The 15,000-nt window shown below is 35.4% G+C and overlaps 1 protein-coding gene across 1 annotated transcript in view; it reads right to left on the reverse strand.

Annotated features, from left to right (window-relative positions):
- Positions 1–720: 720 nt before the first annotated feature.
- LOC135218313 (purine nucleoside phosphorylase-like) overlaps positions 721–15,000 on the reverse strand; it is a 57,085-nt gene continuing 42,805 nt past the window's right edge. The window contains 8 exon segments of the mRNA XM_064254537.1: positions 721–4,317; positions 5,250–5,354; positions 6,429–6,683; positions 8,126–8,257; positions 9,509–9,594; positions 9,597–9,686; positions 10,414–10,508; positions 11,733–11,822. Coding sequence (XP_064110607.1) covers positions 4,222–4,317; positions 5,250–5,354; positions 6,429–6,683; positions 8,126–8,257; positions 9,509–9,594; positions 9,597–9,686; positions 10,414–10,508; positions 11,733–11,822 — 949 coding nt within the window. The 3' untranslated portion in view covers positions 721–4,221.

Below are 15,000 nucleotides of genomic sequence, written 5' to 3' on the forward strand. Positions count from 1 at the left end.
TTGGCCAGTTATAAAACTGCTGGACTGCTCTATTAGTTTTCCTCGACAGAAAATGCTGACTTTAGCCAGTTATAAAACTGCTGCACTGCTCTATTAGTTTTCCTTGACAAAATAAATGCTCACTTTAGCCAGTTATAAAACTGCTGGACTGCTCTATTAGTTTTACTTGACAAAAAAATGCTGACTTTAGCCAGTTATAAAACTGCTGGACTGCTCTATTAGTTTTACTTGACAAAAAAATGCTGACTTTAGCCAGTTATAAAACTGCTTCACTGCTCCATTAGTTTTCCTTGATAGAAAATGCTGACTTTAGCTAACCATACAACTGTTACACTGCTTCATCAGTTACCTGGAAAGAAAATGGAACTGCTCCACTATTCCAGCAGTTTCTAAAAAAAAAAGAAAATGCAGGGTTTAGCCGGTATTTAAACTGCACTGTTCTATCAGTTTCTTGGAAAGAAAACGCTGACTGCAGCCAGCCATAAAATTTCTGGAATTTTCCAGTTTCATGAGAAAAAAAAACTGCTGGACTGCTCTAACAGTCTCAAAGAAGAAAACAACTGGTGCGGTTCTCAAATGGTGGGATGTTAACCCTTCCAGGAGTCACTACACAATAATAATAATAATAATAATAATAATAATAATAATAATAATAATAATAATAATAATAATAATAATAATATAATAATAATAATAATAAGAGGATTTTAATCAAAACTATTATTCTATGAACAAACATCTTTATTATACATCCATAATATATTTTCCACTTACAGGAAATTTTACATATATCACAAGTGGGTTTTCTGAGGCATCAGTGTTTCGTAAACACACAGTGTTTTTTTTCTTATTTATTTACAAAGACACAAACATGCACATATCAACTCATTTATTTTACTGGTGTGAGTTTCTGAGAGACACTTCAAGGGTTAGGTGCGAAAAGTTTTTAAGACAATGAAATGTTTTTTATCCGCTTACGTTGACGCTGTTGGGAATGGGTGACAATGAGACCTAGAGTATGAGTAAGGAAGGAATCACGCGGTTCAAAAGATAATTCCACGCTCTTCAAATTTATGAGGAAAATTTGCAACGGACTATTGGGGTCTGGTGCAAGTACAAACCACAATATATTAACATGGAAATGTAGTAAAAAAAAAGACACCATACAAGTCCAAATCATTTAAACGTAGCCAAACTACAGGTATATCTTTCTATAAAACACAATTTCCTTGGTTACTTAATAAATTCATGACAGTTTAACAGTACAGGCAGTCTCCGGCTTAGGACGGTCTCGGCTTACGACGTTCCGAGGTTACAACGCTTTTCAATTATATTCATCAGAAATTATTTCCAGGGTTACGACGCCTACAAACACTGATCTGGCAGATGAAATATGACACCAAAAATGCAAAATAATCAATATTTAAAGGTTTTTTTAATGAAAAATGCAATAAGAATGCAGTTTACATAGTTTTGAATGCACCTAAAGCATTAAAAGTAAGGTTTTCTTAGGATTTTTGACAATGTTCCGGCTTACGACGATTTTCGGCTTAAGACGCGTCTCAAGAACGGAACCCCCATCGTAACCCGGGGACTGCCTGTACAGAGATACAGAGGTATCTTCAACTCAGTATTATCTTTCCACATTCACGAACGTTCTTATTAAAAGTCTAAGAGCAAAGAAATTTAGCCAGACTTACGTGAAAGAAAACACTCACTTCGTTGACTGTAAATTCACAACAAAAGTTCCAAGGACAATCTGACAACAAAGTAATAGACAAGCAAAACTCTCACACACGACAAAACTCCTTAATCAGTTCACAAAAGCATTAAAAGGAGGAAGTATTTATACACAGAGATATTAAAATTTCCATAGAAGTGTCAATTCTCGTATCTATTTGATGTATTAAAGAATTTTACTAGAGATCAAAGAGAAATAAGAAAATTAAGATGAAAAGTACAATGCATAAGAGACAAGAAAATGAAGATACAAGGTTATGAGATTTAAAAGTACAATCTGCAACCCTGATAATAGCACAGACAAAATGAAATTGCTGATCTAGCCATTGACAAACAGCAAATCTAAAAAGAAGTTCTGGCGAATTCATTATGAAACTGATGCAAATTAAACACAAAACTCGGTACCTAAAATACAAGAATTGAAAACAAAAGACAAAAATGCTTACAGAAACATAACTAAATAAACCATAAATGCCATCACACGTCTCTTAAAGATACACGATACTGAATTGTCTTGCTGAAACTATAGCAAAATGGAAGGTACGATAATGTTAATTTAAGTGTATAGCAAAGATAAGCTCAATTGAAACCGGGAGGAAGAAAGTCTGGAAATGAATTTAAGAAAAGAAACACTTGACAGCATTCGTAACATAGTTAACTCGGAAAAACCAAACTTCATGGTAACAATGTACCTATGACTTATGTCCAATTAACTGCGTTTTGGCAAATTCTGTCAAGAGTCTTCATAGAGGTGAGGAGAATTTGTAATAGGAAAGACTAACCCTTCTCAGGACAAAGCAGAAATTACTATCACACAAAAAAAAACTTATTCTAACAGCTACATTAACCTAATTGTACAATAAATAAATCTAACATCATCATATACATGTTGATGATTACAGGCATGAAACAATGTGAGTTAGAAATATATATATAAACATTATCATTCCTTTAGTAGTACATAACAATAAGTCATATACATACATACATATGTACATACCGGCCTAATCAATACGAGTACACTTGAACCTCGCTTCTGTTGAATTCAGCTAAATTACACCTAAAACGTGACCCAGCTGCTCCAAGCGTTACAGACTGACACACAGAAAGGCTGGCACTCATGCCCATATCATGGCACATGGCACGCTGTGTGATGTACACATATATACAACTGAAGTTCGCTGTACCAAGATCTACGACCAATGAGACGCGTGTAGGTATCATTCAGTAGAAATATTTCATTGACCAAAATCTTTTTAATATTAGGACATAGCAAAATGGACACATGGAAAGCCATTTTTCAGATTTCCTGGTGTCTTTTTGTCATCTCTGTTGCACTAGATATAAAACCTTTTAATTTCTTAACGAAAATACATCAGTCACAAATTTGAGGGATGGTATTTTATTTCTCGAGTTCTACAATCTATGGTCACAGGACCGTCTACATCAATAGCTAGAATGTCTTCATTTTTAAATTTCTAAAAGAACATCTAACTTCAGTTACGGAATGTATGCCATTAATCTACAATGGAATGACTTCAGTTAAAGAACCCATGGCTGAAAAGACCATTTACAGACACTACAGTGACGTGATCTATTCTAGACAGACATAAATTCAAAACGCCTTTGAAATTTATGACCGAATTACATCACTGCTAAAATATAAATGCATAAAATACCACTTCCTTCAAACTGGAATGAATTCAGTTACAAAATACATAGAGAAAGAGTCTGCACTAAGTGACATTAGTTCTGGAGTGACATCAGTTGTAAAACATATGCAAAATGAGTCTGTAGACTAAAATGACACCAGTTCTAACTTCAACTTAGAAAAAAGAAATACAGAAATACTTTCACGAAAGTCCCAGAAGGCGTCGATTCACTTCTACAATTGGCACTCGCTTTTATCAAACAGCCAAGAGCTCACAAGACAGTCAAAACCAGTGCATTATCGTTCACCAGCCACGTCGATACGACGAAAGGAATACTTATTTAAAATCACCTTGCCCACAACCGCCCCCCCCCCACAAAAAAAAAAAAAAAAAAAAAAAAAACTCGCACTGGCATCATTCAAAACATCCTTTAATTAGAAACTCAGAATAGCATAAGGTCACTTGCATCATAAATATACATATATCAAAATGCCAGCATTTAATCGCCTGCTTAAATACAGTCGAGACGAACTAATATACAGACAAAATTGATTCTGTGATCCGCCTCACAGACTTGACAAATCCTGGGGATTTCACAGAGCCTCATGGCGAACCACCTTCCAGTCCTCTTAAATCCTTGCTATACAGACACGAGCGAATGAAGGATTAATCCTTTAAAAAAAAAAACTAAATCCTTCACCAAGAAGGCACTTCTCGAGTAATACAGTATAAACTTTTAACATTTCCACAGAGGGGAATCGGAGTCCAGTTTTCAATCATTCTTACACATAAAAAAAGACAGTCTTTCCAGGAGACATTCCAGTATTGACTACTGGGCACTTTCCAGCTCCTGGCTCATCGTGACGATAATTCTCCTGGCCAGGTTCTGCAAGTCCTTCTTACGGATGTTGGCCACTTCGATGACCTGGAAAAGATATGAGGGCTCTAGAGGGAAAACTTCCATTCGTCACAAATTAAAAAAAAAAAAAAAACCAGAAAACTTGTTTAAAGTTTTTTTTCTTACTGTAGAAACGTCAGTTTTTAACTTAAAAAGTTTTTTATACCAAACTTAAGCTTAAAGTACCCTCTTTATGACTGTCATAAAAAGTAATACACTGCATAAGTTTATTAAGACCTAGTGAATATTTACAATAAACTAGTTTTATGCTGTTTACCAGTTTTTATTATTATTAAAAAATTTCCATAAAACTCAATCTATATAATTGTAACCACTTACAAATTACTTATTATTAAGGAGACAATAATATATATACTATATATATATATATATATATAGATATATATATATATATATATATCATATATATATATATACACATATATATATGTATATATACATATATATATATAATAATATATACTATATATAATATATATAATATATATAGTTTGTCTTGAGTTTGCTATATAAAGTTTTTTGTCAAAAGTTACTTGGCAATGTTTGTGAACATCTCCGCCAGGTGGCTAAAAGCATCTTAGTCATCCTTTAGTTTTAAGAAATAGAAAATGGTTAATGTTCAAGTGGCTCACTATTTCACCAACGAAAATTAAAATGAATACGCTATATTTTATTGAAAATAATTTTTCTCTACTATTTAACATGCAACATTTATTATCTTTTTTATATTTCATTCTAATAAATAAATAAACAAATAAAATAAAAACCTATGCTAAAATTCCTGTATCTTTAAATCAACGCAAAGCACCTTTTTCAGACCTTTTTAGGCTGAGTAAGCGAAAATTAATAAAAATAACAAATACGAGTAGCAGTATAACATTGTCGGAATTAAAACCAAGACAGTCCTTAACTTAAACAAGTGGTTCAATTATACTAACCTCCTCGTGATTGGCCTCTTCCTCCGTATCGTAATGAGTGATGCATTTATTGGTGATAAGGGAGAATGCAAAGACCTTTAGCCCGCAATGCCTGGCCACGACAACCTGGAAGAATAAATTAGTCTTAAAAATGAGCGACTGTACATCAGGATTCTTTTTCCAACAGAGTGTACGCGTTGAAATCTTCCACTTGCAGAATGGGGATTTCTCTACCCTCTTCGATACTTCCTGAAGCCATCAGCCTTTCAAGGGACCTGACTTGATTTTGGGTATCTCTCTCTCTCTCTCTCTCTCTCTCTCTCTCTCTCTCTCTCTCTCTCTCTCTCCGTAGAACTTTCACATAATTCCAGGAGGGAACATACACTGGCAACCCAAAAATATATATTACTTTTGCTGGCGTTCTTGTTTTTGGGACACCAACCTCCCCCCCCCCCCTCCCCCGTCCCTACTCTAAAAAATGCATGTTTGTAGGCCATAGAGGCAATACTTTCCTGCAGGAAGCTCCAGCTACCTACAAAAATGATGCCACTAGGTGATATGATAACTATTCTTCATGGTGCATAAAGACATGCTTTCGTTGAATTCTTTCTGTTCACTCATGAAAACTCAAGCCAGCTACAATACTACATGTGAGTCAGTCGTTCTGAAGGTAATATAAATCAGTAAGCCTTAAGACAGCACTGAAAACCGCCTGGAAGGAAATTTACATTGGCAACTATCAACGTCAAAATTAAAAATCACCTAGAAGTAGATCTACATTGGTGAGCCTCAACATAAGCACTGAACGTACCCTGGAAGCAACGTAAGCACTGAACGTACCCTGGAAGTAAGTCTAAGTTGGTAACTATCAGCGTCAACATTGAAAATCACCTGGGGGGAAAGTCTACATTTGTAACTATCAACGTCAACATTGAAAATCACCCGGAAGCAGATCTATATATTGGTACCTATCAACGTCAACATTGAAAATCACCCGGAAGCAGGTCTACATTGGTGCCTATCAACGTCAACATTGAAAATCACCTCGGAGCAAGTCTACATTTGTAACTACCAGCGTAAACATTGAAAATCACCCGGAAGCAGGTCTACATTGGTACCTATCAACGTCAACATTGAAAATCACCTGGGAGTAAGTCTACATTTGTAACTATCAACGTCAACGTAAACATTGCTAATTACCTCAGGTACGGTGCTCATTCCAACAGCGTCCACTCCAACAATCCTGAGAAGATTAAGCTCGGCTACCGTCTCGTACGTCGGCCCGCCCAGCATGACGTAAACGCCCTCGCGAAGGACGTGGGACAGATTCATCTCGTCAGCGATGGTCTTGGCCATGGTCCTCAGATTGGCGTCGTAGGCGTTGTTCATGGCCGGGAAACGGGGTCCGAATCTCTCGTCGTTCCTGCCGCGGAGTGGGGAGTCTCCCGCGAAGCCCTGGAAGGTGTTTTTGATGTCAATGGAAGAGAAATTTAAAAGAGAAATTCAAGCTGGAAATCTGTCACAATGAATGAAAGAGTAGTCGGTATTCTCTTATACACATTCTACCCTATTTACGTCACAAACATTAAATGAATTCCGCTCCAAATCTAAAACTACTATCAACCAACATAGTATCCTTCAGGGACTCCTTCCCCAACACGAAATACTACAGAATCTTTACTGAAATTCGTCACGACGTTTCACGATGCTTTTCTTTTATGAAATTTAGACTGTGAAGCCAAGCTTCTTGGGGCACTCTCAGCTGTTCAGACTTTTCAAAGACGGGGATTAAGACAACGTCATATTTTATGACCCAATTTTGTTTGGTAGTCTTATACAAAGGTAGTCTTATACAACGGTAATATTTTTTCATTGCATTCGATCTAACCCTTCTTTCTCTACTAATCAATGTGCAAAACACGAGATTAAAAATCTGCCCATGGCCTGCAAATAACTTGGTTTCATCAGTAGGAATGAATAGCTATTGCTCAAGTTATTGAGAATTTGACACCTAGACAGTATCCCTGTAGATCGTTGGCTTTCATGGGTAATATAGCTCCCTCAGGTGGAACCACTTCCTTCAATTGACAGGTAAGGGAGTCGGTCCACACCGCATTTTCTTTCCTGACTCAAGACAATCTCCGTTTTCTTTCGCAGGGAAATCCTGACTCAAGACAATCTCAGTTTTCTTTCGCAAAGAAAAATCCTGACTCAAGACAATCTCCGTTTTCTTCGCAGGGAAATCCTGACTCAAGACAATCTCCGTTTTCTTTCGCAGAGAAAAATCCTGACTCAAGACAATCTCCGTTTTCTTTCGCAGGGAAATCCTGACTCAAGACAATTCAGAATGCAGACACCACACGAATGAATAATCATTAAGGGGAACTTTACAGACCACAATAATGTCAGGTATAACTTGAAGGAAACCTCACACAACCACAGACTTATCAGTCCGTGATTCGCAAAAGAGAATTAATGTACAGTTACGAAAAACCGTTATACAAATAACTTGAGAAAGTTTGCTGTAATAACGGCTATAAAAAAAAAATTTATTTGTACAGCGTATAATTTAAACTCTTTAAACAGTAGACCCACTTGCATTAGCGATCGCATAAGCCTGTGTATTCGTTAAAATCTTCGAAAATAACCTTTAGCACATTTACATCGATACCCGTATGAAACGGTATATTGCTTAAAACCTACAGAAAAGAAGTTTGGACCATTCAGAATGATACTCAACCACATCGGAATATTACATAAAATCAATCTTTCTCTCCCTCTCAAAAAAAAAAAATTAAATATAAAAAAAATCTATTAAAAAATGAAAAATAAATTTTTTGATTAAAAATTAAAAAAACAAAAACAGAACATTTCCAAAGACGACCGACTCCTCGTACCTGCATGTTGATGTGATCCTTGATAATCATGATGTCGCCGACCTTGAATTCGGGGTTCAGTCCCCCGGCCGCGTTGGTGATGACGATTCTCTCCACGCCCATCAGCTTCATCACTCTCACGGGCATGGCACACTGCAGGCAAGGGAAGAATGAAGATGAAATAAGTTCTCTACCCTCCCCCAACAAAAATGAAAATGAAATAAGTTCCGTGACAAAAAAAAAAAAATGAAAATGCAATCAGTTTTCTCTTTCAAAAAAAAGGTATTGCTACCAGTTTCAACACTCTCACGGGCATGGCACACTGCAGGCGAGGGAAGAATGAAAATGAAATAAGTTCTCTGGGCATGGTACACTGCAGGCGAGGGAAGATTGAAAATGAAATAAGTTCTCTACAAAAAAGAAAAAAAAAAATTAAAATGAAAATGCACTCAGTTCTCTCTCTCAAATAAAAAAAGGTGTTATCAGCCTCATCTCTCTCACGGGCATGGTACACTGCAGGCAAGGGAAGAATGAAAATGAAATAAGTCGTCTACAAAAAAAAAAAAAAAAAAAAAAAAAAAAAACTGTTGTTAAATAAAATACGCGAACAGTAAAACAGTGAATGAACATTAGGTGAATGGAAACAAAGAGAGTTTGCAGAAGTATAATGAAAACTTCTATAAGGTATATATCAACAAAAGAGATCAGGAAACATTATGTAAAGCAACAGGGACAAAATTAAGACACATACTGGTGATAATACGACTGTGTGTACTGTAAAATATACACAAACAAAGGTGTTAATATGTGTTCTGTATATATAGAAACGTGAGTACTGCAAATATAGAAAATCACTGAAGCGTAAATAAGATTGTGTGTATACTGTAATTATAAAAAAAACGCCAATTGAATATTAATAAGAATATGTGTACTGTAAATAAAGAGAAATAAAGTGGTAATATAAGAATAATAATGTGTGTAAAGAGAAATAAAGTGGTGATAAGACTAAGAATGTGTGTAAATAAAGAGAAACAAAGTGGTGATAAGACTAAGAATGTGTGTAAATAAAGAAAAACGAAGTGGTAATAAGAACATTTACAGTAAACAGAGAGAAACAGTAAAGTGTTAATAGGAGTAGGTGTGCAATAAATTGATAATAACAGTGATGATAATGAAAAATGTCTTTCGATGCCATTGTACTAATACTATCAACGATACTATTATTGAGTTTTTTTTTATTCTAATTCGAATGACAAAATATAAAAAAATATATATAGAAATAAATCCTTCCGGCCAGCTCTGCGAGATCTGGTAAGCAAGCTCTGTGGTCTGGTAAAATAATAATAATAATAATAATAATAATAATAATAATAAAATTTCCCACAACCGATCTGCAAATCCTACCTTCCACAGAGGATATCCTTCGTAAGCATGGAACCTTCCTTGCATGCACATGACAGGAACTCCAGACAAGAGACCGATGACCATCCTCCAGCGTGACCAGCCACTGTGGATGTCGGGAAATTGGGAATGGTCTCGTACGGGAACACGTCCCGTTCAGACAGCTGGTCAGCCAAACCACCTGGGGAGAGAGCAATGAAGAGAATGTTGACAGATGGTTCATGTCAGTTGTGTATATGTAGATGCAGGTGGTTTATACGTTACCGGATTAATATATTTTTCACAAATTTCCTTTGGAGAATAAATCGGCTTTGGATTAAATTATTTTTTCTTGTGGGGAAACTGACTGATGGGTTTCAACATTGATTCCTATTCTTTAAAAGCACTGTAGTTTTTCATATTAATATTTTTTTTAGGTTTCTTATAACCTCCTAGCGTCGAATATGCAATGATTTCTTCACTGTGGGAAAAACAAAATCTTATATTCTTTTTCTAGCTTTTGGAAAATAACAAGGCTGTTTTGAAAGTAACTTTCTGAACTTATTCTGCTAGTTTCTTACTTTCAAGAAAATTATATCAACACGTGGCAAAACATTAATAACACACTAAGGACGCCCGTGGTTCTTAACCTGAGGTACTTGTAACCCCAAGGGGTACGAAACCTTATACCCGGGGGTACGAGACATGATGGCCACTGCAATGGCACTGTATATTTACCATGAGAACTGAATTTATATTGGATGGGGGCACGAGAAAAGTTTCTGAGATGTCAATGGGTATGGGCACTGAAACTGGTTGAGAACCACTGCTGTATACCATCAGTTTATCAAACAAATACTACCCTTTAAAATATTTTTAAAAACCTTACCCAACAAATGACTGCAATTCCTAAACTCATAAACACATACCCAGCCCTGATCCGCAGATGATGCCAATCTTGGGTCTGTGCCTGGTGCCCGAGAGGAGGTAGTTGGCACTTTCCTGGATGACCTCGAAAGGATACCTGGAATTGGTCATGGAAAAATGAGGCCGTGGAAAAAATAAATGATCACCAATTCTAAGGCGTACGTGCTCCTGACTGGCCACTTTCCCAGCAAGAGCCTGTGGCAAAATACGCCTTTAACAAAATATATTTGCAGAGGAAATTAAATTTAAACTGCACCAATTCATAAAACTTGGAAGATGAAAGGGTCTCATTAGTAAAAGTTAATCAGGAGTGAGGATTCAGGTGGTTACAGGAATACATTCCAGGGTTAATTTTTTTTTTACATAATTCAAATTTCTACTGGAACTTTGATAATAAGGAATCTATTTCTAGCCATATATCAAACAATTAACTACATCATCTACCGACATAAACAATATACAAAATAAGTATACATTGCTAGAATACAACAAAACAGAATAGGAAATACATGAACATCATACACATTGAATCAAGTCAGCAACGTGACTGGCAAACTTAGCAGCATTTTTTAAAAGTTAAATCAGCAAATAAAATGAGACAGTTAAACTTAATTTACACCAAAACGGGAAGACCATTTAAAACACTCAAGAGAGAGAGAGAGAAAGAGAGAGAGAGACTGTAAAACAGATGACATATACAGAACAAATATGATAGAATGAAGATAATTTCAAATAACCAATAAGGGAATGAAATCTCGTAAATATACATATATATAATAAAAACACGTAACAGACGAGATAAAATGACAAACGAAGACGAAACCAAAGACATTCAACAAAGAAGAGAATTAGTAGAAGAAGAAGAAGAAGATAAGATTACCACAATAAGAGAAGTAGAAGAAGAAGAAGAAGAAGATATGATTACCACAATAAAAGACAAAGCCATAAAAAAATGAAGACAATAGACAGAGAAAATAGAATAAAAAAAATAGATTCAACAAGAAGATAAGAAGACATCTGCAGAAAACACAACACAGCAAAAAAAAAAAAAAAAATACAATAAAACTGAAGACGAAGAAGAATATAGAAAAACAAATACAGAAAAAAAGTAATAATCTCCTGAAGAAGAGAGCACATCTCCTGAAGGAGGAGACACACAAGACACAGGAAGAAGTCAGCATCTCCTGAAGGAGGAGACACACAAAACACAGGAAGAAGTCAGCATCTCCTGAAGGAGGAGACACACAAAACACAGGAAGATGACAGCACCTCCTGAAGGAGGAGCTCGAAAGTCCAAAGAAACCCACACACAAAAACTTACGGGTGTTCTTCGCCGGAGACGGTGTGCTCCAGACACATGGAGCCACCCCCTGTAGCAAAGGGCTGAATGACATGCTGGTCTTGGAAGCCGCTGCATAATAACGGGAAAAAAAAGGGCCACACAACGGCTTTCATTAGGTTAGTTCGTCAGTCCATTCTCGAGTTATTTTAAAAACCAAAACAAAACTATTAAAAAAAAGCATCTTCACAGAGGGGGGAGTTTTGGAGGATTATGGTAAATATACCAGACTGGGTTAAATATGTTTTTTTAACTGTGTGATGAATGAGCTCGTGATTATCATTATACTGACTATTAACTCAAAGAAATAATGGCTGATTATATCATTATATTGACTTTTAACACTATGATGGATGACCTCATGATTATCACTATACTGACTATTAACTCTAAGGAATTGATCTCATGATTATCATTAAAGTGACAAATAACTCTATAATGATCTCATATTTATCATTATACCAAATTCTTCATCCTTCAATCAACCCTCTCGGCAACATCCATCATCCATGAAGATGCTTTAGGTTAGGTCACACCAGCGTTAGTGATGTCTACTCAACTCCTGCTAGAAAATTACTAACATTATTAATGCTACAAATAATGACATTAATCAGTTACTTTTATATTTAGCATTCCATCAACCATTTCTCATTTATTTCTAGTATTCAAGACAAGGATGCTTTAAGTCAAGGCAAACCAAACCAGGTTAGTGAACTTTACTCAACTCAGGAAATAATACAATATGCTTTTAGCAGACATTATTATCCTTATATCTTTATGGAGATGCAAAGTAGGGTTAGTGTTATTTACTCAGTTCTTTCAATTGACGATTAATCCATAATATTTTTAAAATTTAATTCATTACATTCTTTAATTAACCCACTCATGGACCTCCATAAAGATGGTTTAATCAAACTGGTTTACTTAAATTTAAGCCACAACAAACTGGGTTAGTGAGAGCTACTTAACCCTTCCTAAAGATAACTAATCCTCCTAATGCACTACTTGTTTTACAATTACAAAAATAAAAAATAAATCTTATAGATATTTACTTTAATCCACCACACTCGTTTGCTTGAAAGAAATGCAATCATGGAAGTGAATTATTTGTTGCATGAATAATAGAGCCGGATTTTAGATAATATACAAAATATTAAAGGATTTTGCTGCAAAAATCATGTCCAAATTTTCCCACGTGGGAAAAAAATCCTTCCGTTATACAAACAAGATTCAACTCACAAATCACTTGATGAAACCGGCTCAAACCAGACTAATTATGCTAATTTAACTAGGACTTACATAAACTGTCAACATATTTTCTTCTTAAGACACAGATCTTAAAATATGGTAATAATAATATTAATAACAACAATTATAATAAGAGAGCCAAGAATTGCCAATGTTTACCTAAGCATATATATGCAGTTCATGCCCTAATGCTTAAAAGAATGTAGAAAGTATATAATTATACATAAATATATGCATATACATATGTATGTATGTATGTATGTGTATATATATAATACATATATATTGCATATTCATATGTATGTATGTATGTATGTGTATATATATAATACATATATATTAAGATATATATATATATATTAATATAATTATATATATATATATATATATGTATAATATAAACCAAAAACATTAAACAAGAGCTAAAACATAAGGGAAGGGATCTTTATAGCATATATATATATATATATATATATATATATATATATAATATATATATATATATATATATATATATATATATATATAATCAGAGGAAGACGGACGAAAACCACACGTCACTAGGCTGTCTTTTTTATTATTTTGCCGACGGCAAAATAATAAAAAAGACAGCCTAGTGATGTGTGGTTTTCGTCCGTCTTCCTCTGATTATGTCGCTTGGAGTAAGTTCCCTGTGCACTATATATATATATATATATATATATATATATATATATATATATATATATATATATATATATATATATATATATATATATATATATATATATATATATATATATATATATATATATATATATATAGAGAGAGAGAGAGAGAGAGAGAGAGAGAACCATAAATTAAAGTTGCAGCATTGGTCCTCAAGACAGAGAGAGAGAGAGAAGGTCACGTGAAAGTAAAAACTCAGTAACTTTGACGCCAAAACCATCAGGTGCTAACTCTTGCCTTTCACGAATCCTAGAATCTAACGCAGGCATCAGACACTTGAGATCTAAGTGTGTGTTCCTTAAACCACTTTTATTTAAATGCCAACCGCTTATATTGTATATGCTGCATCATAACAGCCTTTTTAAAAAGTTCCTGACATTCCTATCCATCTTAAAGCAATGTCAGATCCACACGGAAATGGGAATCATTTTTCTCTCTCTGACAGTCGAGACCAGATGGCACCATTCCGATTCCGAGGTCAGGAGATTCCGGCTTAGAGACCTGGCTTCGGACTCGGCCTCGGGCGCACACACACGCAAACACACACACATCGCCTCTCCGACTGATAGCAGATAACATAACATAAGACTTTCCCACAGTCCCAATCCGACCGTCATCTCCTTTATCAGATCAAGATAAAATCTGAAGAAAGCCACTTTGGGTCAGACGCAGCTGAATAAACAAACAACAACAATATTTACATGCAAAGGCAGCGATTAAAATCAGCAGTCAATAACTTTACACATTTAAAAAGGCATAAAACATTGTCTTAGTGCTGCAAGGTGGAGAATGCTAATGCAAGTACGCGCACACACGAACGAGGGTAATTGTACCGGTTTGCCTCAGGAAGTTCCACACACACACAAAGACAGTCCCCATTGGCTGACTGGAGGGTGTGGTGTCTCGCAAGACGTCCCGTCCACCAATGGGAAAGAGGACAGCCACAGTGGCTCTCTCCCATTGGCTGTCGGGAGAGGTGTGCCCTCTCCTTACGCTTGTCAACAACGCTACGCAATGTGAGCAAAATGCGTTTTAGCACGACCTGACGCTTTTATAACTGCGTCAGACGCTGACGCCTGAAGCGGACATTGCTTAAGAGTTCATTCCTAAATATGAGAAATGGTTGCGACCGGGATTACCAATATTTCAGACTGGATTTACCGATATTTCGACGTTTGGACATCACTGAAGTATCCGAATTACAAGTTACAGCATATACTTCCATCAAAACTCGCTTCAACTGCAATATTTCTAAATGAAGGATTCATTTTCATTTTGATTTGAATATACTGTA

This window comes from Macrobrachium nipponense, chromosome 9 (assembly GCF_015104395.2).
Source record: "Macrobrachium nipponense isolate FS-2020 chromosome 9, ASM1510439v2, whole genome shotgun sequence".
Lineage (NCBI taxonomy): Eukaryota > Metazoa > Arthropoda > Malacostraca > Decapoda > Palaemonidae > Macrobrachium > Macrobrachium nipponense.